Here is a 25,169-nt window from a genome sequence, read left to right as displayed (position 1 = left end):
GGATAATTGTTGTTTTTTTGCTGCTATGCATGGCTTGAGTTTCAGCTGATTCATGCTGCCCCTGTCCACATCTTCCAGCTTGACAAAAATTGATTGTTCAATTGACTTTTGTTAACTACTTGCCAACCGCAGATAGCCAAATGACGGCTACACTGCGGCCGGCCAGTTCTGGGAGGGCGTCATATGACGTCATCCCAGAACGCGCTCTCCTGCGCGCCCCCAGCGATCTCCATTATCGCTGTGTCCTACGGACACAGCTGATCACGTGATGTGGTAAAAGGCCAATCACAGCGGCCTTTTACCACGTGATCAGCCGTGTCCAATGACATGCTGTTCACCGGGAAATGCAATTGCCGGTTCTCGACTGCACTTTCCTCACTCTGTCAGAGCGTGAGGAAAGTACTGCCGAGAACTGGCAGTTGTCACAGCAGGGATCGGCACCGATCATCAGGGCACTGATGATCAGTGCCCAGCAGTGCCACCCACCAGTTCCACCCTCTTGTGCCACCCACATGTGCCCACCAGTGCCACCCACCATGCTGCCAGTCAGTGCCTAGCAGTGCCCAACAGTGATGCCAGTCAGTGCCGCCTATCCGTGACACCTAATTAGTGCCGCCTATCAATGCCGCCTATTAGTGCCCATCAGTGCTGCCTCAACGCACATCTGTGAGAGGGAAAAAAATTCCTGTTTGAAAAATTTTATAATCGAAACAAAGAAACTTTTTTTTTTCAAATTTTTTGCACTTTTCTGTTTACAGCGCAAAAAGTAAAGCGCCCAGCGGCGATTAAATACCACCAAAAGAAAGCTCTATTTGTGAGAAAAAAATGATCAAAATTTCATATGGGTACAATGTTGCATGACCATGCAATTGTCAAAGTACGACAGCATTGAAAGCTGAAAATTGGCCTGGTAAAGAAGGGGGTATAAGTGCCCGGTAGGCGAGTGGTTAAAGGAGCTCGGTGGAAAACTATCAGCAGAACAGCCCCTTCAGTCAGTTGGATGTAGCCGCTGATCAGGTATTCTGACAGTTGCTGGAGCGGGCTGTCAGGATACAATAGCTGGCAGTGAAGATTTGTCCATAAATGTTTGATTTTGTCTTGGTGATAGATGTTGAATCTCCCCATTGAAGACACAGACAACAATAAGAAATCAGTAATAGCTAGTTTTTCCATAACATGCACTTTAACCAAGCCATTGTTTACATTTGGTTAGCATGGTAACCAAGCCATTGTTTACATTTTGTTACCATGGTAACCAAGCCACTGTTTACATTTTGTTACCATGGTAACCAAGCCACTGTTTACATTTGGTTACCATGGTAACAAAGCCATTGTTACATACAGTACATCCGCTTACCACCAGCTTATAGTGGAGTAATTGTTAATGATTCATACTCTGAATGGTCTAGGGTTGTCAGTGGTGTACCCCAAGGTTCAGTGTTGGGACCCTTACTTTTTAATATATTTATAAACCTCAATGCTCTGTTTAATTGGACAACTATGCGGCAAATGAGGTTTAATGTTGATAAATGTAAGGTTCTGCACTTGGGGGCTAAGAATATTCATTCAAAAATTTCAATGTATATTTCTTGCTCCAGTCAATTGCACATACAGTCATGGCCAAAAATATTGGCACCCTTCATTTCTGTCAGATAAAGCACCACAAAATCGTTACAATTAGAAATGTTTAGGCATTCTTGTGTTTATTTCTTTTGTTTGTATTGGTAAAATACAAAAAAGTGGAGAGAAAAAAAAATCCAAATCTGACACATTCCACACACAACCCCAAAAATGGTCTGGACAAAATTATTGGCACCCTCAATTTAATATTTGGTAGCATACCGCTTGGAAAAAATAACTTAAATTGCTTCCTGTAACCATAAATGAGTTTCTTTTCACCGCTCTACAATAATGCACAGTAAGCTTTTTTTCTATCCTGCCAAAAACTCAATGTCACGGACACTAATTTTTTATTTTTTTTTAAATCCTACCTGAAAATTCACTGACCCTTACCTTTTGATCCCAAGAATGACCTTTTTACCCTAACCATAACTCTGACACTGATTCAGATCAAGCACTGATTTTGAGTAAGATTTGGTTGCTGCTTACTGTTCTCTGTGCTGAGGCATCCTACCTCTACTGAGTTGGCTGCCTCCACACAGAGACATGGTGCAGAAAAGGGCATGGTAAGGCAGTGATGGAGAACATAGCAGCAGGGAGACCACAAGTAATATTGGTGACTAATCTCTTGCCCTCTACCTATGTGTTTTTTTTTTTTTTTTGGGCACAACCTCCAGAGTCAGTGGGCGATGACAGTTTATGTGCCACTATGTGCAGCCACTTTAATTAAAATATTGGATGCTAATCATGAAATCTGGCCATCTTTATAAATAACCACACTTTGCTGAGTGAGTGAAATATATAGATTCCTCCATCTATGCTGAAGAGCATGGATGAGGGAATCTCCCCTGCCAGTAATTGTATTCAGTGGCTGACACCCACAATTGTCAAATACCTGAACAGGGATGCAGTCACTATTCAGCCAAGAATGTTTCATTCAGCCCCTTTGAATTTTCAAGCAAAGTGTGTTTAGCCGGGTGGTGCCAACAAATTTGAGCTGTGTAATGTTAGCAAAAGGCCTCCTTTACAGGGGCAGCATAAACAAGTGGTTCAGCTGTGGTTCTACCATCCTCTGACTGTCCACCTAAAGCTTAGTATATAGCTGTGGGGGGCAGTTCACATGCCATAGATGATACTTTGCATCTCTTCAGCAAATTTTGCACATCACTTCAAGCTGACAGGTGCCACCATATGTTAATCTTGTTCATGTAAATCAGTGGGGCTGCACTGTTCGGCTCCCGGTTGCAGTGCATTGGTGCCATTGACACAACCCTCAGCACCACAGAAAGAATGGACAGCAATAGCTCTGTACAGAGCTTCCAGTTCATTCAGAAACCTAAGCATGGTAAACACAGTTTACTATGCTTCGGTTATGAATGGACAGAGTGGCGAGTGATAGGTACTGACCATTGGCTCTGTGTATTCAGTCAGGGAAGGCCTTCCCCGCTCTCCATCCTATTAGGAGGAGGGGCCAGGAGAGAGCACAGGGGGCTGGAGGCAGCAGAAAGAGGCTGGATCGTGGGGGCAGCTTAAAGAGTAACCAAATACTCCCATTTTCCTCCTGCAGCCACTGAATGCCTGCGGGAGGGAGAAGAGAAGTGGGCATTCAGCAGCTGCAGGAAAGAAAATGGAAGCATTGGTTCCTTTATATGCCATCCCTGCCACCCTTCCTATCCAGATGTACAGGGGAGCCGCACAGGCCCTCTGGTGCATGGAGCATGTGGTCGGGTCACGAATGTAACCCCTGTAGTTACGCCCATGGTAACTCCATACTGCAGCAGGACTAAAGTTTGAATTAATAAAGTTTGTATTAATCTGCTGTTAATTATGATCATGCTGCACGGAAATGAAAGGACACATTATTTTAGTAAACAGCAATTATTATTTATTTAAATTTACATTCAGATTCTGTAGAGAAAATTGCCATCACTATCAAAATATTCTCTCCCTTTTTGTACAACTTGTATCTTATTTTCAAGTCCACTGTTTGCTAATTCTTCCAGTTCACGATCACTTAATATCTCCCCATCCCACATCTCATCAAGTGTCTTCCACTCCTCTTCCACAGGCACACTCAGCACAGGTTCTTCCTGTCTGCTTGGATTTGCACTAGTCCCAGCTAGAGAAGGTGTAGCCTCCTGGACCTTGTGAAGGGTGCTTTGAGGTACTAGGGAATTATGTAAGTGTCTCTGCGCACCCTCTCTCTGCACAGCTACATGAAAGATGTCAGATGTTTTGGGAGAAGGAAGAAGCGCTGATGAGTGACTGACTAGCAGCTGCCTGTCACTATTCCCATCCACTAAGATGGGTTGTGTTGGATGTTTAGAAGACATCAACTTAAGCTGGTCCTGCTTTGTCTTTGAGGAGAGCTGCCCAAGGCGACTGGAAACAACAGCATCCTGCTTCATCTTCCGAGCTTGTGATGGGACAAATTTTGACTTCAGTACTCTCCTGATGACATCAGTACTAACATTAAATCCAGAAGCAAGCCGCTGTAAAGTCCACTCTTCAGGGAACTCCTGTTTCAAATATCTACATAAAAGAGAAAAAAAAAAAAACACATTTATTAAGTTAAGGACACTGGATGTGTTGCACACTGAGAGGAAAAAAAGAAATGAATCAAATGCCACACGATGCTAGAATACAGAACAGGTGTAGTATATTTGTTCCTAAGCAGTATCTCTGAAAATGAAAGCAGAAGTTGCTGTGTATATACAGCATGTTGTAATTTATTTAACCTCCCTGGCGGTATGATTATTTCAGATTTTTGGTGCTGAAAGCGGTACCATTTTGCATGAAAATTTGGCGTTTTTTATTGTAGGCCTGTAATTCTTAGGAATAACTCACTGAAATCTGTTCGAACAAGAGTCTAGTAAACATCCCGGGTAGGATAAAACTTGAAACACGAAATCATAAATTATAATTTAATAAATAATCATAATATAATCAAACCAAAAACACTGAAATTTGAAGTGTGCACATCACTGAGCAATGTCGCAAAATCGTTTTCAGTGTCTGATGACGAATTTCCCCACGAATTATTGTCACTCAATTCTGCAAGTGGTTCTGATTTACTATCGCTGTTCTCTAGCTGATCTAAAACAGATTTTGACCTAAAAGTTCGCTTTTTGGACGCCATGGACGTTTCTCAATTCCCAGGCAGAACAAACAGTAAAAATGAAGGCAGGGCACAGGACAAAGCACTAGGGACAAAATATATGTGAAATGGTTTGGTACAATAATGTTTTACTATGTGATTTTTGTGAATTTCACTTTTTGTCATTTTCAAATTTCCCCCCCCGTACGTCCCGACGCTCGCAGAGGACGGAACCCAGATTACAGATGCCGGCATCCGCCGGATTACATTGCCGGGGACACTGCAGGAGGGACATCGCGGGAGCGCAGGACATGGTAAGTGACCGAGGGATCGCGGAGCAGCGCCGCATGGTAAGCTCGAGTGTAGCTCAGGGTTACCTCTTGTGGTACTGAAACTTTACCCCGAGCTACACTCGGGAATACCGCCAGGGAGATTAAAAAAAGAAACATCATCAGATGCAGAATGGGTATTAGCATGTCTGTCTGTCTCCCGTGTCCCCACACAGTATGTTTTGCTTTACTTTAAAAAAAAAAAATTGTCATCATAGTACATAGAACTGGTGTAGCATGTCTGTCCCTCTGCCATGCAAAAAGAGAATTTTCGCCTCTAGATAATGTTTATCATCACTGTTCAGACAGGAAATAGAGAGATACAAAACAACATTGTTACTTTTGTATTTAGGCTCCACACTTTGCGATTTGGATCCGCAGGCAGAATCACCTGCACAAAAAAAGGAAAAAAAAAATTACCTCTCCCGCTGCACGCACCACTGAATGTTGTTTCACTGAAGATGAATCGTCCTCTAAAGTCACTTCTGCCGACTCCTATGTCACTACAGGACACAGTAGTGATGTAGGAGTGGGCAGGACTACTGAATGAAGTGGGGGGTCGGGAGACCGAGGTGTCAGTTTTATATTTAAGACATTTTAGCAGACGATTCCTCAGTAGAGCAGCAATTGGTGGTGTGGCTGCAGGTGAGGTAAGTATATACAGCAGTTACATTTTGTATTCCAATTTTGTATTAAATAACAGTCAATTGAAATCTGTCAGATCATACAAAAATGTATTTACCAGTTGGACACAAACCTCCGAACATTTTCGAAAGAGTCTGGCTAGGTTAATGTAAACCTGTGCCTTGGCAAAGCAACAGGTTCACTTAGGCTACGTTCACACTAGCGTTGTGTGCAGGCGGCAGAGAGGCGTTTGGGAAGCGTTTTTACCACTTCCCAAACGCCTCTGCCAATTCTGCACATTACAGCACATGGTGCTGTTCTAACGGGAGCGTTTGCGTCGTGGCAAAACGGATGCCTCTGGTCGAGTCAGGAGGCTTTGAATCCTCCTATTCTCGTCTATGGTGCCGCTCCACAAACGCCCGGCCTGCGTTTGCGGTGCGGTTGCGGGGCGTTTGCGGAGCGGTAATGCCACTCAAACTGCATTATAGGCGTTTGTGGGACGTTATTAACGCTCCGCAAACGCCTAGCAACTTCCGCTAAACTGCGCATGCGGCGTTTGCCGAGCGTTAAAAACCGCTCCGCAAACGCCGGACCAACGCTTGCCAAACGCTATAGGGGCGTTTGGCAAGCGTTGGTAAAACAGCCAAGTGTGAACGAGCCCTTAAAGTGGAACTAAAGTCCACAATACTTAGTTCTGCTTCAACAGTCCAACTCCCGCGAGGATATCCTCTCCATAGCCTCTCACAACTGCATTTTTTTTGTATCTTGATCAGCCATTGTAGGATGACATCACTCTCGTGCACACATCCCAGCACACAGGTACTGTGCCAAAATGTATCCGGAGCTCACTGTACAGTTTACAGATGATTTGGAGCAGGCAGGTTTGTTTTATTTTACTTCAAAAGAGACAAGCCTGTTGGCTCAGTTTTCCAGGTCAGACTTTTAGTTCCACTTTAACTGCATTTTTATCCAGCTGCTTATATTTACCATTCCTTCACTTCCTAGCTGCACTGTTTGCCAATGGGAATGAAGATAAGTTATATTCAAGCTACAAGTCACCCTGATCAAACCTTACACAAGGTGAGCAAAGTGTTTGGAGACAGTCTCCCTGTCCCCGTGTGATAGCACTGGTGACTAGTGATCAGCTGCTTAATCAGTGCTGTATCTGGAGAGGAAAGGGAGTGTATCACGTGCTCTCCATATCAGGAGGTAATATCAATGCTTACTTGTCCAATCACCTCTTAAAAGTAAAGCAATTTCTATACATGTTTTTTTATAAGTGTATGCAGTGCTGGTTTAGGTTTCATTAATCTTTTTTTTTTTTTTTAACCTGATCTGCTCCATTGCATTCCAGCTCAGACTCCTTTCAGGTGGTCCAGGGGGTTCCATTTCCTTCTTTATTTGTTTGAATCGGATTGCTTCCCCACGCCTCCTCAATATTCTAGGGGGGGGAGAAAAAAAACAAAAAAGATTAAGAATACCTCTAATTTACTTAAGGTATACACTTCATTGATGTTTTATACTGACTGGGCAATATATTGTGATTATGTCACTATCATTTTGCTTAAAAATAATGTTACAGCATAAAGATTTAACCCCTTGCCTACTGGACACTTATACCCCCTTCATGCCCAGGCCAATTTTCAGCTTTCAGCACTGTAGTTCTTTGACAATTGTGTGGTCAAGCAACACTGTACCATATGAAAGTTATTTTTTTTCACACAAATAAAGCTTTCTTTTGGTGATATTTACTTGCTGCTGGGTGTTTTATTTTTTGCGCTATAAACAAAAAAAGAGCAAATACATTTGAAAAAATAAAAAGTTTTTCTTTGTTTCTATTATAAAGTTTTGCAAACAGGTAATTTTTCTCCTTCACTGATGTGCGTTGATGAGGCTGCACTGATAGGCGGCACTGATATGCAACAATGATGGGCACTGATAGGCGGCACTGCTGGGCAAAGGCGGGTGTCACTACTAGGCACAGCTGGGCGGCACTGCTGGGCTCAGGAGGGTGGCACTGCTTTGCACTGATCATGAGTGCCCTGATGATTGGTACCGATCCGTCCTCTGACAATTGCCGGTTATTGGCAGTACTTTCCTCACACTGTGACAGCGTAAGGAAAGTGCAGCTGATAACCAGCAATTGCATTTACTCAGTGATCTGCTGTGTCATTGGACACAGCTGATAACATTATTATACAGTATTTATAAAGCGCCAATAGTTCGCTCAGTGCTGTAACATGGTAAAAGACTGCTGTGATTGGCCTTTTACCACCTCACGTGATCAGCGGTGTCCGTTGGATACCTGTGGAAACTGGAAATCATTGTAGTAGTAGCTGTTACTATGGTGATTACCACTGTCTTTTGGGTCCTGGGCCGAGCATCTGCCCTGCTGCATATTAACCATGGGGAGTTGCTCGTTTGGGTGTTCTCTGATTGGATGAGGTGGAGATTGCCGCACTGTCTCTCGACCTTGTTCAATCAGAGAACATCTTTCATTGATTGAGAAAAAGATAAGTTGTTATGTGCATGGCTGTGCTGAATGGGTGATCCCCTATGGTTACAATGCAGCAGGACAGCTGGGACTAGGAAGACAGCAGCAATCATTGTATAGGCAGCAATGACCAAAGTGATATCAGCTCCCACAAGTATGAAATATGCCTACTTACATTGGTCCAAGCTGGACCAATGGAACTGCAATAAAATCCACACCTTGAATCCAGCTTTAATACTTAAAATGGTTGTAAAAGTCAAAGGTTTTTTACCTGAATGGATTCTCTGCATTAAGGTTAAAAACCTTTCCATGTCAGAATCCCCCCAGCCCCCCCCCCCCCCCCAAATTACTTACCTGAGTGCAATCTCGATCCAGTGCTGTGCCGGTCTACAGAAGTGCTGCTCTTTTCTCCCCTCTTCTCACAGGAGGCTTGGCTGCAACAAGAGTCATTGGCAGAGCCAGGAATGCTGGCAGGGCATCCCAGAAGAGGAGGACTTGGGCTGCTCTGTGCAAAGGTTTTGCACAGAGCAGGTAAATATAATATGTTTGTCATTTTAGAAAAAATAATTTAAACATTTACAATTATTTTAACTGCTAGGATGCATTTCACATGATTGGATAATAAAAGTGATTACACATTTTCCGAGTGAAGATTCTCAACTCCTTTAGTAAATCTGCCTCATTATTCCAGGCTAATCTACTTCGTCTCTATCATACAAAATGTTTTTTTTTCCCCCGTGTTCTCTGTATGGCCAGATTGGTTCATTCTCCGGCACAGGTAACAGGAAAAGGAAAAACAGTCTGTGATTGGGTGGTGTGTTTATGCAGCTTCAGTCACCAGGTTCTGCATGCGAGTGGCTTATGTAACAGTACTGGGACACAAAAGCTCATCCCAATTTGACAGACGTGCTGGAATGACCCCAAACACACATGGTCTACATTTGGCACCATTCGCCTGGATGCCTGTGAAACTGGGTTGAGCAGCTGAAATGGACCGGACCGAAACACCATCACGGACTCACCTCCCCTCCTCTGCATTCCAGAAGTAAAGACTAATGACACAGGCCTGACCGGGATTGTCCCACTTATTCTGGAATTGGCATAAATGGACGATGCTCCTCCCAAAATCACAGGATACTCCTTCCTGCCTGGGATGTGTGATGTGAACATCCCAGTAGACAGCTGGTGACATACTCCCGAAAATCCCTGGTAGTCACTAGAAATGGTGAGGCCACTGGAAGATTTTCCTTCGTGCACACTCCAAATTTTGGATTTTTCACTTTCATTGGGAAGGGTCACCAGAACAAATAGAGAGGGTGAATCTCCCTAATGGGGGCACAGACAGCAATAAAAGCCTGACAGGTGTTCTAATTCCTCTCCACTCTATCCAAAAACTAAAAAAAACATTGCCTTTAGTTATACTTTAACGCAGCTCCAAAAAAAGTTCATGTTCCTTTTTGAGCTTCAAGTTCAAGTGTACAAATGTGAACAGCCTACCCCTAAGGAGAAGGGAGAGGTGTCTGTAGTCATACCCTAGGGCAGTGTTGCTCAACTCCAGTCCTCATGGACCCCCAACAGGTCATGTTTTCAGGATTTCCCTCAGATGAAACAGCTGTGGTAATTACTAAGGCAGTGAAACTGATCAAATCACCTGTGCAAAATAATGGAAATCCTGAAAACATGACCTGTTGGGGGTCCATGAGGACTGGAGTTGAGAAACACTGCCCTAGGGTGACAACCCTGCTCCCTTAGATACAGCACAGTCAGTGAGTTGTCCTACAACAGGAAGAATGTTACCGTCAGAATCTCAAAAAATATAAGAAATGAAGAAAAAAACTAATATGGCCACCACAACTAAGGACTGGTAAGCTGGAATATGTAACATTTTTGTTCTTGGGTTTATATACACTTTAACCCATTTATTACTACCGATGTACAGAACGTCATGTATGTTTTACACACATCTGACAAGCCTACTATCTGCTGTCAGACTGAAGATATTGGGCGGCTGTACAGCCCCCTGATTGTTTCCACTGGCCCAGTTAGTGCGCCTGCCCCCCATGTTTCCCAGGCCCTGCTCTTCCACCTGTGGGCCTGGGACCAGGAAGGAACATGTCATGGGGTAGAGGAGAGGGAGAACAGCATCCATTCACCAATCTCTCCTAGCTAGTAAGAACCTGAAAGTGACGTGTGTTACATCATTTCCAGTTTCTGTTGTCACTTTCCCCAGCTGTTGTGGCCAGGGAAAGAAGATCATGGAACGTGATCTGTGCTTCATTATCTTCAGTGATAGGCATGTGAGATATCAGTGGTCTAAAAGACTTCTAAATCCCTCATTAAAGAGAAGCTGTAAACATGCTATCAAATAAAGGGGTCACTGGTCACCTATGTCATAGCAGTAAGTTAAAAACCAAGTTCAGTTTTGTTTTTTTCTTTTTTTAAAGTCAGCATCTACAAATACTGTAGCTGCTGAAATTTAAAAATCAAGTACTTACTAGTGCCTAGAGTCCAGCGCGGTCTTCCCACAGCCGGTTCTTCTTAATGCAACAGGTCACTGGTATCACCATCTTGGATACAGGAATCAGCTTCCTAAGGAAGCACGGCAGACTTTGCTCTGTGCATGTGTGAGCATGAACAGTGCTTTGTGGATGGCCCTGCAGCCTGCTGGGATAGGAGACATGTTCTAAGAGGGGGGGGGTAAGGGATGTCATCCTCGCCTAGGTGAGGACTGCGAATATATGGGAGGAAGTACCCATAGCTGGACCACAACAGGCACTTGTGCCTAGACCACTTCCTTCTCTCACTGTAACCGACTACTATGCACTAGATGTACACTATTGCCAGCTGAGTCTCACGGGACCCCCATACCCACCCCTTCCCTCTGCAGTACTACCCCTGGTCTCCTTTTCTTATAGCCTGCTCCCTTCCCTCTTTGTCTTCACTTTCCTTTCCGTTTTCTCCCCATAATGACAGTCGTTTTGATGCTCCAACAAACTGCCATGAACTCCCCCCCCCCCCCCCCCCATTCACAAGTTGACATCTATGGATGTTACATACGAAGAATGCCCATAGGACTGAATACCCCTTACCCCAGCCTAGTCAATGGGCTTCCATGAGTCTTCCAAACAAGACATCCTCCATGCCCTCATACTTGCACCCTTTCAATCTTTCTTTGGCATGGTCAAAGGGAGCTCAGCACTCCCCCGTTCAATGGAATTTTTGTACATCTGCCTTTGGTACACTATATTGCCAAAAGTATTGGGACGCTTACCTTTACATGCACATGAACTTTAATGGCATCCCAGTCTTAGGCTGTAGGGTTCAATATTGAGTTGGCCCGCCCTTTGCAGCTATAACAGCTTCAACTCTTCTGGGAAGGCCGTCCACAAGGTTTAGGAGGGTGTCTATGGGAAGGTTTGACCATTCTTCCAGAAGCACATTTGTGAGGTCAGGCACTGATGTCGGATGAGAAGGCCTGGATCGCAGTCTCCACTCTAATTCATCCCAAAGGTGTTCTATGGGGTTGAGGTCAGGACTCTGTGCAGGCCAGTCAAGTTCCTTCACCCAAACTTACTTTGTGTGCGTATATACTCAGGTTATCTTTCGGTAATATTAAAATGTGTTTTATCTGAATCATTTAAGTGTGCCAAATACACTATATTGCCAAAAGTATTGGTATATTGGGACACCCCTCCAAAACATTAGATTCAGGTGTCCCAATCACCTCCATGGCCACGGACTAAGACTGGGATGCCATTAAAGTTAATGTGTGTGTAAAGGCAGGCGTCCCGATACTTTTGGCAATGTAATGTATGTCAGTTCGCTGTATTTAATAAAACAAAGTAATACAATCTTTGTGATAAAATGCATTGGGGGCACCCATGTACAAAAACATTGATGGTTCTCTTATATATCATTGCACACGTGGGAGTGAAAGCAATAATTGTAGGTCCATTATTCACAGTTACCTCTAAAGATGACCCATAGCAGCTTTTGCAGCCTCACCTAAGGAAAATATAGGGTAGTTTGTCGCCGTTTCACAGATGCATGCAGTTTTAAAGTGATACTAAAGGTTCAGCTTTTTTCTTTTTTTTTTTTTAAAACCAAACATGTTATACGTGCCTCCTCTATGCAATGGCTTTTCCACAGAGCAGTCCCCAATCCTCCTTTTGGTGGGTCCCCCGCCGGCTCTCCTGGCTCCTCCCCCTGCTGACTGCCCCCAGAGCAAGCTCATGCATGTTCACTCCCAAACCTGCCTCTCTGTGTCTATAAGACACACAGAGTGTGGCTCGGCTCCACACCCAATACCCCCCCATCCCCTCCTCACTGGCTGTGATTGACAGCAGAGGGAGCCAATGGCTCCCATTGCTGTGTCTTGGCCAATGAGGAGGGAGAGACCTGGGAGAGCAACTGTTCCCATGCACATCGCTGGATCAAGACTGGGCTCAGGTAAGTACTGGGGGGCTGAGGGGGGAGCTGCACACTGAAGGCTGTTTCACCATTCTGCATAAAATGCACTCAGGTAAAAAAAAACCTTCAGCCTTTACAGCCACTTTAACCTGTTCCTTCCTGGTCTATTGTACAATGATGACTGGGTGAGACAGATCTTGTTCTGGGAGGATGCCATACAAGACCCTCCCAGTCTTGGCACACAGCACAGCGACTGGTGGTGAGCCGTGTCCCTTGGACACAGCACATCACAAATCGGGGTAAAGAGCCAATGACATTGGCTCTTTACCATGTGATCAGCTGTGTCCAATCACAGCTGATTACATGGAAACAAATGCTGGATATCGGCATTTATTTTCCTCAGCGCTGTCACGTCAAATCGATAACCAGCTTTTCTTTGATGGGACATTTAAGGCCAGTTCACCACATGCGTTTCAGTGTGCTTTTTTCCTACATCCAAAACGCACAGAAAGTAGGTGATATGGTTGTCAATGTCATAGTTCACATCACTGCTTGTAGTTCCAGTGCTTTCCGGTTGCAGAAAAAAAAAAATTGAACAGGCTGCATTTTTCCTGCACAGAACTGTAATAGAACTTGGTAAAACACATCAAAACCGCACTGGAAGGCATATGTATCTATTTAAATTGAAGAAAAAAAAAGGGGGGGGGGGGGATGAAGCAGAAAGCATCAAAATATGCACTGGAAAGTGTCAAAAACACGCATGCAGAAATGCTTACTCCGATTATTAGTGCAGCCTCATCAGCACACAAGAAAAATTACTTATTTACAAAACAGAAAAAAGTTTTTTTTTTTTTTAAATTTTCTGAAAATGTTTCAAGCTTTTAGAAAATATAAGAAAATATGTAATGCTTCATGGTTTCTATCTAATTTCCAGGGAACGTACTAAACTGCATATTGGGACGTTGGGCTGTAATGCTCAACACTCTCACTAGCTGTCAGGATATTTTTACACATATATATGGTAATGATTTTGTTGTTACTCAAAATATGTTTTTCTTTTCTGCAGTGCTTGATACCAGGGGCGGACTGACCATTTGGAAACTCGGGCACTGCCCAAGGGCCCGGGGTCGGTAGGGAGCCCCATAAGATGCCCCTGGTACCTTTTTCATAGGCTTTTTTGAGTTTGGGCAAGGACACAGGGGCCCCATGATCCCCTATTGCCCAGGGGCCCCATGAGTTGTCAGTCTGCCCCTGCTTGATACTATGGTGCAAGTAGTAGTGGCTGAAGTTTAACTCTTCACTTACTGATATATGTGCAGCTGTAAAATGACATCATAGTAACTTATACAGAAAGAATGGAAACATTACTCAATATATTAATAGGAATATATTCACTGATTTCATACAGTACATGTTTGTGTAAAGCACTACATTTTGAACTGTTTTATCAGGAACCTGGAAAATGAGCTTTATAAAATGAAGATTAAAAATTACAAAAACGCCAATGAAAAAAAAAGAATGCATTTCTGATAACAATGTGGTTATTATTGATCTGCATGGGGATTATAGCTGGAATATAATGGTTACACATCACATACAAATTACATTTCACCTTTTTAGATAAAAATATGGGTAAAAAATGCTTTTATATACAGTTAGGTCCATATATATTTGGACACAGGCACAATTTTAGTTTTTTTCAGATATTTACCAAAACATATTCAAGCTATAGTTATATAACGGATATGAGCTGAAAGTGCACACTCTTTGGTTTAATTTGAGGGTATGTACATCCACATTGGAGGAAGGGTTTAGGAATTACAGCTAAGAGTAGCCATCCTCCCTTTTTCAAGGGACCAAAAGTAATCAGACAATTGAATCAAAAGCTGTTTCATGGCCAGGTGTGGGCTACTCCTTCGTTATTTCTTTATCAATTAAGCAGGTAAAAGGTCTGGAGTTGATTCTAAGTTTGGTATTTGCATTTGGAATCTATTGCTGTGAACCTACATCATGCATTCAAAAGAGCTGGCCATGCAAGTGAAACAGGCCATTGTAAGGCTTCAAAAACTAAACAAACCCATTAGAGAGATAGCAGCAATATTAGGAGTGGCCAAATCAACAGTTTGGTACATTCTGAGGAAAGAAGAACACACTGGTGAGCTCAGCAACATAACAAGGCATGGACATCCACCAAAGACAATAGTGGTGAATGATCACAGGATCCTTTCTATGGTAAAGAAAAACCCATTCACAACATCCAGACAAGTGAAGGACACTCTCCAGGAGTTGGGCGTATCATTGTCAAAGTCTACAATCAAGAGAAGACTTCACAAGAGCAAATACAGGGGGTTCACCACAAGGTGCAAACCATTCATAAGCCTGAAGAATAGAAAAGCCGGATTAAGCTTTGCCAAAAAACCTCTAAAAAAGCCAAACCAGTTCTGGAAAAGCATTCTTTGGATGGAGAAAAGATTAATCTGTACCAGAATGACGGGAAGAGAAAAGTATGGAGAAGGCTTGGAACAGCTCATGATCCAAAGCACACAACGTCATCTGTAAAACATGGTGGAGGCAATGTGATGGTATGGGCATGCATAGCTTCCAGTGGCACTGGGTCATTGGTGTTTATTGATGATGTGACAGAAGACAGAAGCAGCCGGATGAATTCTGCAGTGTTTAGAGATATACTGTCAGCCCAGATTCAGCCAAATGCAGCAAAGTTGATTGGACGGCGCTTCACAGTACAGATGGACAATGATCCAAAACACACTGCAAAAGCAACCCAGGAGCTTTTGAAGGAAAAGAAGAGGAATATTCTGCAATGGCCGAATCAATGACCTGATCTCAAACCAATTGAGAATACATTTCACTTGCTGAAGGCAAAGCTAAAGGCAGAAAGATCCACAAACAAAGAACAACTGACGACAGCTGCAGTTAAAGTCTGGCAAAGCATCTGAAAGGAGGAAACCCAGTCTTTGGTAATGTCCATGGGTTCCAGACTTCAGGCAATCATTGCCAGTAAAAGATTCCCAACAAAATATTACAAATGAACATTTTATTTATGATTATATTCATTTGTCCAATTACATTTGAGCCCCTGAAAGTGGAGGGACTGTGTATAAAAATGATTGCAGTTTCTAACATTTGTACTTGATATTAATGTTTAAAGCTGAAAGTCTGCACTTCAAATTCATTTGAATTGTTTTGTTTTCATTTATTCTGGTGGCATACAGAGCTAAAAGTATGAAAGTTGTGCCTGTGTCCAAATATATACAAACCTAACTGTATATGGGGATTATGGGGAGAATATCATGGTAACTCTTAACCTATTTCAAATAAGCAAATGCATATAATTATTTTTCTATATGGGGATTATGGGTAGAATATTATGGTTAAACATGCCTAGGAACACATTTTACCCCTTTCTGATAAGAATAGAAGAATAGCTATTTTTATACATGGGGATTATGGGTGGATTATTGAGGATACACATGCCAAGGACCAGATTTGACCCATTTCTGATAACAATATGTGTATAGTAATTTTTTTACATGGGGATTATAAATGGATTATCATGGTTAAATATGCCTAGGAACACATTTGACCTTTTTCTGATAAAAATATGGGTATAGGTATTTTTCTACATGGGGATTATGGGTGGAATGTCATGGTTATACATGCCTAGTAACACATTTGACCAATTTCTGAGAAGAATATGAGAATAGTTATTTTTCTACAGGGGGATTATGGGTGTATTATTGTGGTTTAACATGCCTAGGAACACATTTGACTTGTTTCTCATAAGAATATGAGAACGGTTATTTTTTTCTATATAGGGTTTATGGGTGTATTATTGTGGATTCAAATGCCAAGGACCGTATTTAACCTGTTTCTCATAAGAATATGGGTATAGTTGTTTTTCTACATGGGGATTATGGGTTGAATATTATGGTTAAACATGCCTAGGAACACATTTGACTTTTTTATGATAATATTAGAATAGTTATTTTTCTACATGGGGATTATTGGTGGATGATTGTGGAAACCCAGGCCAATGATATTTGACCAGTTTCCCATAACAATATGAGTATAGTTATAATATTTCTACATGGGTGGAATATCATGATTAAACATTCCTAGGAACACATTTGACCTGTTTATGATAAGAGAAACTTGTCAAATGTGGTCCTTGGCATGTGTATCTGCACCGATCCACCCATAATCCCCATGTAGAAAAATAACTATTCTCATGTTATCAGAAACAGGTCAAATGTGTTCCTAGGCATGTTTAACCCCCATATTCCACCCATAATCCCCATGTAGAAAAAGAACTATACCCATATTGTTTTCAAAAATAGGTCAAATATGGTTTTTGCCATGTGTATCCACAATAATACACTGAATCTCCATGTAGAAAAATAACTATTCTCATATTTTTATCAGAAACAAGTCAAATGTGTTCCTAGGCATGTTAAAAAAACAGTAATCTACCCACAATCCCCATGTAGAAAAATAGTAAACTCCAAGGAGCAGGGCCCTCGAACCCCTCGTGTATTGTATTGTTACTGTATTGTCTCATGTACTGTCCCCCACTATAATGTACAGCGCTGAGCAAACTTTTTGGTGCTATATAAATACTGTATAATAATAACAATTCTCATATGCTTATCAGAAAGGGGTCAAATGTTCCTAGGCATGTTTAACCATGATATTCCACCAAGAATCCCCATGTAGAAAGATGACTATTCTCATATTCTTATCAGAAAGGGGTTAAATGCGTTCCTGGGCATGTGTAACCATGATATTGCTCCCATAATCCCCATACAGAAAAATAACTATACCCATATCTTTTCAGAAATAGATCAAATATGATTCTGGGCATGTGTATCCACAATAATCCACCCATAATCCCCATATAGAAAAATAATTATAAGCATTTGCTTTTCCGAAATAGGTTAAGAGTTACCATGATATTCTCCCCATAATCCCCATATACAGTTAGGTTTGTATATATTTGGACACAGGCACAACTTTCATACTTTCTCCATATATAAAATAATTTTACCCATATTTTTTATATAAAAAGGTGAAACGTAATTTGTGTGTGATGTGTAACCATTATATTCCAGTCACAATCCCCATGCAGATCAATGATAACCACATTGTTATCAGCAATGCATTACATTTTTTCTTTGGCATTTGTAATTTTTAATTTTCATTTTTTTTAAACCTAATTTTCCAGGGTCCTAATAAAACAGTTCAAAATGTAGTGCTTTACACATGTACTGCATGAAATCAGTGAATCTATTCCTATTAACCACTTCAATACCAGACACTTATACCCCCTTCCTGCTCAGGCCAATTTTCAGCTTCCAGAGCTGTCACACGTTGAATGACAATTGCGCGGTCATACAACACTGTACCCATATGAAATTTATATCGTTTTTTTCACACAAACAGAACTTTCTTTTGGTGGTATGTACTCGCCACTGGGTGTTTTAATTTTTGCGCTATAAACAAAAAAAAAAAAAAAAAACGTTTTTCTTTGTATAGAGATTATACAATAGAGATTATACAATTTTGCAAACAGGTAATTTTTCTCCTTCACTGATGTGCGTTGATGAGGATGCACTGATGATGCGGCACTGATAATCAGTACTGATCACTTCCCTGCCAATTGCTGGTTACTGGCAGTACTTTCCTCACGCTGTGACAGCATGAGTAAAGTGCAGCCGATAACCGGCAACTGCATTTACCGATGATCTGCGTCATTGGACACAGCTGATCACGTGGTAAAAGGCCGCCGTGATTGGCCATTTACCATTTCCCGTGATAAGCTGTGTCCGTACGACACGGCGATCACCAGCGGCGCTGACTGCGCACACTGGAATGACGTACATGAACGTTGTCTCAGAACCAGACAACCCCACTATAGCCGAAGGACAGTTAATATATTGAGTAATGTTTCCATTCCGTGTAATTTACTATGATGTCACCTTACAGCTGCACATATATCAGTAAGTGAAGAGTTAAACATCAGCCACTACTACTTGCACCATAGCAGAGAGGAATGACCATTTGAGCACTCGGGCACTGCCCGGGGTCAGTAGGGGGCCCCATGAACTGCCCCTGGTACCTTTTTTATAGGCTTTTTTGAGTGTGGGCAAGGACACAGGGTCCCCATGATCCCCTATTGCCCGGGGGCCCCATGAGTTGTCAGTCCGCCCCTGCACCATAGTATCTAGCACTGCCGAAAAGAAAAACATATTTTGAGTAACCATATATGTGTGTATAAATATACTGCCACCTAGTGAGAGTGTTGAGCATTGCAGCCAATCACCTCCACACGCAGTCTAGTACGTCCCATTTCCGGGTTGCCGCCAGTCTGACCAACCCTTTCTGTGTAACCTGTCATATTTGAGGAGGTCATTCATGTCCTCAGCAGGGAGAACTCACCTCCTCTCCCTGGGACACCCAGAAATAACCTGTGTCCCCACTGAGGACATTAACTCTCACTTCCTGTACTGGTGACACCACACCAGGGTAGTGTTGGTTTAGGGCAGTGTTTCTCAACTCCAGTCCTCATGGACCCCCAACAGGTCATGTTTTCAGGATTTCCCCTCAGATGAAACAGCTGTGGTAATTACTAAGGCAGTGAAACTGATCAAATCACCTGTGCAAAATAATGGAAATCCTGAAAACATGACCTGTTGGGGGTCCATGAGGACTGGAGTTGAGAAACACTGGTTTAGGGGAAGCTTCCACATTGGGGACACATGTCCCCACCTCAGACATTCAGGTGTCACCAGATATACAGTCCCCTACCTCATGACTTCTTGCTCCTCATTCCCCTCACTCTCCTCCAGCTCATCCTCCGGACTGAACGGAGGACGGTTCCGCAGACCACGACAACCCAGCACAGCCGGACGGGAGCCGCTAAAGAGCTGGATCTTCCTCAATGACCATAACATTGAAGCCGCCATGGCTGTACATCGATTGCTTCTGCCTGGAGCTCTGCACCACGCTCACTCATGCCTGGCCTGTCCCCTGTCACAGGCTGCAGCTGGAAGTTGTGGGCGGCGCGCATGTGATTGGCTATCCTATTCCTCATGTCCTGGCACGCCTACCTCAGTGTCACGCCCCTTGGTTGTTCCTATGGAGTCTGAAACTTCCTCATGAACAACCCGGAAGGAGTCCTTTTCTTTTCTCCTTCCCCTGGCGACCCTCACGTTGGTTCCTAGGGAGGTTGCCGCAGATTCTACATGGAGGTGAGTGACCGGGGTGGTCAGAGCTGTGCTGGGTGAGTGGAGAGGCTGCTGCTGTGTGTAGGAGGGGGGAAGGTTCCCCTTCTGGTTATTGGGGGAATACTCAGGACTGACCGGAAGTGCGGTGTCACAGCTGTCATTTCATCTCTGCCTGAACACCTCACCCTTCTGGAATTGGAATCCATTTCCTCCTGTTCCCTAAACCTGGCCATACACCACACAATCTGATTGTACAACCTTCTTCAGCTTTACCCTCAACTGTGTAATAGGAGGACAAACCTAAACCGTCTTTTACATTTGTATCCAATCAGATCATCCCATACACTACATGGTCGATCTGAAGGAGATTGTACAATCAGATTGTATAGCCAGCATAAGGCTAAGTTCACACTTGTAATAAGGCACGTTTTTACCACCCACAATAAAGTGATTGTAAAGTAATTTTTTAAAAAATAAACTTTTTCTTGCCTGCTCTGTGAAATGGTATTGCAGGGAGCGGCTCGATCCTCCTTCTGGGATCCCTCACCGGCGTTCCTGGCTCCTCCTCTTCTCAGCGTACCACCGGCAGGCTCGATTCCGAGCCACACTGACTGCACCCATAGACATAGGCAGCGCAGCTGGGCTCCTGCTTCCCCGCAAAGCCTGTGAGAGGAGGAGAGGGCCGGTCCCAGCGCTGGATTGAGCGAGGGCTCAGGTAAGTATGGGGGGGGGGGGAGTACACACACCGAAACATTTTTTTACCTTATTGCAGTTTAGTTTTTACAACCACTTTAAGGATAAATTCCAGGCACGGTGTATTTTATACATAGTTATTATTATTATACAGGATTTATATAGCGCCAACAGTTTGCTCAGCGCCTTACAATATAACGGGAGACAATACAGCAACAATACAGTTCAATACAAGAGGGATAGGAGGGCCTGATCCTTGGAGCTTACAATCTAAGAGGGAGGGGCTAGTGGAACAAAAAGTAGTAACTGTGGGGGATGGACTGGTAGGAAGAGTAGAAGATTCCATTATTAGCTGAGGGCAGGATAGGCTTCCTTGAAGAGATAGGTTTTCAGAGATCTCTTAAAACAGACCAGCTAGAACCAGTGTAACCATGCATATATCATATCAGGCCGATGACCCTGGAAACCACTGAAGTAGACAACTCTACTCCAGTGACCTCCACTTCCTGGTGCTGAGTGGCTGACCTGCTGCATTGTGAACACAGGAGGTCGGCCGCTCAGTACGGGCACCATTCAATCCATTCTCTAAATGATTGCAAAGCGTTCTCTGAATGGACAAGGTGGAGAGCACGACGTCACCGCCCTGCCTCTTCACCTATTCCAACCAGAGAGCACTTTACATTCACTGAGAAAATGCAGAGCATTCTGTGATTGGTGCCGTACCGAGTGTCGTGAACTCCTATGTTCACAATGCAGTAGGGCAGCTGTTTAGCTTGGGACCCAGAAGCAAGTGGAGATCACTTGAGTATTGGGGTCTGCTACAGTGAATTCCAAATCAAAAGAAACCCTCGTGATCTGCCACTGATAAGTCAGTATACAGTAAGAAAGTATGTATATGAAGGTTAGAGCTGCTGCAGACACCAAAATGTGTTCCCATTTAAGGAAAAATATGGTAAAACAGTGTTGCGCTACTCCTAAAAAATCTCTAGTAACCTTATAAACGAAAATCCATGTGATGAACTGAATGGAAAAAAAAATCAAAAAACTCAGAGATTATAACCAGCAAGTGAAATAAAATGCAAATGTAAACACCTGGCAGAGCGCCTCCACAAATAACCTCATATATGTGGAGCAATGTGATAAACTAAATGGAAAAAGAAAATCAAAGGAGACTCCGTGAAAGATGATAAACGGCAAGTGAAAGTACATGCAAAAGTAAACACCTGGCAGAGCTCCTACAAAAATAATGAAAATAACAAAATCTGAATTTGTTTAGGGTACAATAAACAACCTCCTAAACATAATCAATAAAATGTGTATGTATAGAATAAATCCAATCTCATGCATGTGGATGGGTGATGGTAAATATAAACCACCGGCTAAGATTAAACCAATGCAAATATGCTGCTCAAAAAAATTAAAGGAACACTTTTTAATCAGAGTATAGCGTCAAGTCAGTGAAACTCCAGGGATATTGATCTGGTCAGTTAAGTAGCAGAGGGGGTTGGTAATCAGTTTCAGCTGCTTTGGTGTTCATGAAATTAACATCAGTTGCACTATATGGGGAACAATGAGACGACCCCCAAAACAGGAATAGTTTTACAGGTTTAGGGCACTGACATTTTTTTCCCTACTCATCTTTTCTGACTGTTTTTCACTAGTTTTGCATTTGGCTAGGGTCACTGTCACTACTGGTAGCATGAGGTGATACCTGGACCCTACAGAGGTTGCACAGGCAGTCCAACTCCTCCAGGATGGCAGAGCAATACGTGCCATTGCCAGACGGTTTACTGTGTCTCCCAGCACAGTCTCAGGAGCATGGAGGAGGTTCCAGGAGACAGGCAGTCACTCTAGGAGAGCTGGACAGGGCCGTAGACGGTCCTTAACCCATCAGCAGGACCGGTATCTGCTCCTTTGTGCAAGGAGGAACAGGATGAGTACTGCCAGATCCCTACAGAATGACCTCCAGCAGGCCAATGGTGTGAATGTCTCGGACCAAACAATCAGAAACAGACTTCATGAGAGTGGCCTGAGGGCCCGATTTCCTCTTGTGGGCCCTTTGCTTACTGCCCGGCACCATAGAGCTTGATTGACATTTGCCATTGAACACCAGAATTGGCAGGTCCACCAATGGCGCCCTGTGCTTTTCACAGATGAGAGCAGGTTCATCCTGAGCACATGTGACAGACGTGAAAGGGTCTGGAGAGGCCGTGGAGAACATTATGCTGCTTGAAAAATCGTTCAACGTGACTGTTTTGGTGGTGGATCAGTGATGGTTTGGGGAGGCATATCCATGGAGGGCCACACAGACCTCTACAGGCTAGACAATGGCACCCTGGCTGCCATTAGGTATTGGAATGAAATCCTTGGACCCATTGTCAGACCCTACGCTGGTGCAGTGGGTCCTGGGTTCCTTCTGGTGCATGACAATGCCCGGCCTCATGTGGTGAGAGTATGCAGGCAGTTCCTGGGGGATGAAGGAATTGATACCATTGAATGGCCCCCATGCTCGCCTGACCTTAATCCAATAGAACACCTCTGGGATATCATGTTTCAGTCCATCCGACACCGCCAGGTTGCACCTCAGACTGTCCAGGAGCTCAGTGAAGCCCTGGTTCAGATCTTGGAGGAAATACCCCAGGACACCATCTGACATTTCATTGTCATTGTCAGGCATGCATACAAGCACGTGGGGGCCATACAAACTACTGAGTACCATATTGAGTTGCTGCAATAAAATGGACTAGTCTGCTGCATCGTTTTTTCACTTTGATTTTCAGGGTGTCTTTGAATTCAGTTCTCTGTAGGTTGATAATTTTCATTTCCATCAAACGATGGGACATCCTTACATTCCTAACACATTACCCAGTCCATTTCAGTATAGAGATCCAGCATGAGATTTTTCCCCATTGAGATTTGATGTGTTTTCAAAGTGTTTCTTTAATTCTTTTGAGCAGTGTATATAAAATGAATGAGATAAATGAACAAATAATGTGAGTAAATGATAATCATATACAGAGCCTTGAAAAAGTATTCATATCCCTTGAAATGTTCCACATTTTGTCATGCTACAACCAAAAGTGTAAATGTGTTTTATTGGGATTTTATGTGATAGACCAACATAAAGTGGCACATAATTGTGAAGTGGAAGGAAAATGATAAATGGTTTTCAAAGTTTTTACAAATATCTGAAAAAGTGTGGTGTGCATTTGTATTCAGCGCCCTTTAGTCTGATACCCCTAACTAAAATCCAGTGGAACCAATTGCCTTCAGAAGTCACCTAATTAGTAAATAGAGTCTGCCTGTGTGTAATTTAATTTCGGTATAAATCCAGCTGTTCAGAGGTTTGTTACAGAACATTAGTGAACAAACCGCATCATGAAGGCCAAGGAACACACCAGTCAGGTCGGGGATAAAGTTGTGGATAAGTTTAAAGCGGTGTTAGGTTATGAAAAAATATCCCAAGCTTTGAACATCTCATGGAGCACTGTTCAATCCATCATCTGAAAATGGAAAGAGTATGGTACAACTGCAAACCTACCAAGACATGGCCATCCACCTAAACTGACAGGCTGGGTAAGGAGAGCATTATTCAGAGAAGCAGCCAAGAGGCCCATGGGAACTCTGGAGGAGCTGCAGAGATCCACAGCTCAGGTGGGAGAATCTGTCCACAGGACAACTATTAGTTGTGCACTCCACAAATCTGGCCTTTATGGAAGAGTAGCAAGAAGAAAGCCATTATTGAAAGAAAGCCATAAGAAGTCCCATTTTCAGTTTGCGAGATGCCATGTGGGGGACACAGCAAACATGGGGAAGAAGGTGCTCTGGTCAGATGGGACCAAAATGTTTACTTTTTGGTCTAAAAGCAAAACGCTATGTGTGGCAGAAAACTAACAAAAACTACATATCACTCTGAACACACCATCCCCACCGTGAAACATGGTGGCAGCATCATGTTGTGGGGATGCTTTTCTTCGACAGGGAAGCTCGTCAATGTTGTTGGAAAGATGGATAGAGCCAAATACAGGGCAATCTTAGAACAACAATCATGTGCAGGTACTGGGTACAGTAAGATGGCGGCTTCCACCCACAATCAGAAATGACATCACCACACTTCTGTCCTATGTGGTGCTTCACATGTCATGTGACTTTATCAAGGCATTGAATATCTTTTTATATTTTTTTCAATCTTTATAAAGTTCCATTACCTTATTACGCGATCTTTTTACAGTGCTTTACTGCTCCCCATGGCTCAGTATCTAGCCTGCTTAGTGCATCCACGTGAGAGCTAATAAACGCAATGACTATTTAAATAAAGACACTAATTGCAATTTAAAAATCCACAGATGTGGAAAGTTAACCTTTAATTTCCATTTTTAACCTTTGTGTGTGTGTGTGTACCAAGGCCAAACATTCTAGTGTAAGTAAACTTTTCATCATGGCCATTTGAGTGATGTCTGTTATAATTATGATTTGAAAATGAGCAAAACAACTATGTGATAATAAATGGCTTCATATGATCACTACCCTTAAAAGACAGTTTTTGGCATGATCAGTCATATTTTCAATATCAATGATAACATTTCACAATTTCTGCCAGGGTATGCAAACATTTGCGCACAACTATACATTGTGCTTGCCACAGGTGTGAATCCCAC

General features: G+C 43.0%; 2 protein-coding genes across 2 annotated transcripts in view; one reads left to right on the top strand and one right to left on the bottom strand.

Moving 5' to 3' along the window:
• Positions 1-3,479: 3,479 nt before the first annotated feature.
• Positions 3,480-19,651, bottom strand: NGRN (neugrin, neurite outgrowth associated). The gene is made up of 3 exons (XM_089664411.1): positions 19,400-19,651; positions 7,001-7,111; positions 3,480-4,152 (listed from the first exon to the last, which is right to left on the bottom strand). The coding sequence occupies exons 1-3, from the start codon at positions 19,555-19,557 to the stop codon at positions 3,522-3,524; spliced, it is 900 nt and encodes a 299-aa protein (XP_089520537.1). The 5' UTR covers positions 19,558-19,651; the 3' UTR covers positions 3,480-3,521.
• A 54-nt stretch (positions 19,652-19,705) lies between these two features.
• The window catches only part of VPS33B (VPS33B late endosome and lysosome associated), a 52,705-nt gene continuing 47,241 nt past the window's right edge, over positions 19,706-25,169 (top strand). Inside the window, exon 1 of the mRNA XM_089664410.1 lies at positions 19,706-19,842. The gene's annotated coding sequence lies outside the window, so the exon portion shown is untranslated. The remainder of the gene's footprint in view (positions 19,843-25,169) is intronic.

Source organism: Staurois parvus, unplaced genomic scaffold, assembly GCF_062004578.1.
Source record: "Staurois parvus isolate SC_StPar_1 unplaced genomic scaffold, SC_StPar_1.0 ptg001912l, whole genome shotgun sequence".
NCBI lineage: Eukaryota > Metazoa > Chordata > Amphibia > Anura > Ranidae > Staurois > Staurois parvus.
Note: the sequence above shows the minus strand (reverse complement) of the source record. Positions and strands in the feature narration are given on the sequence as shown.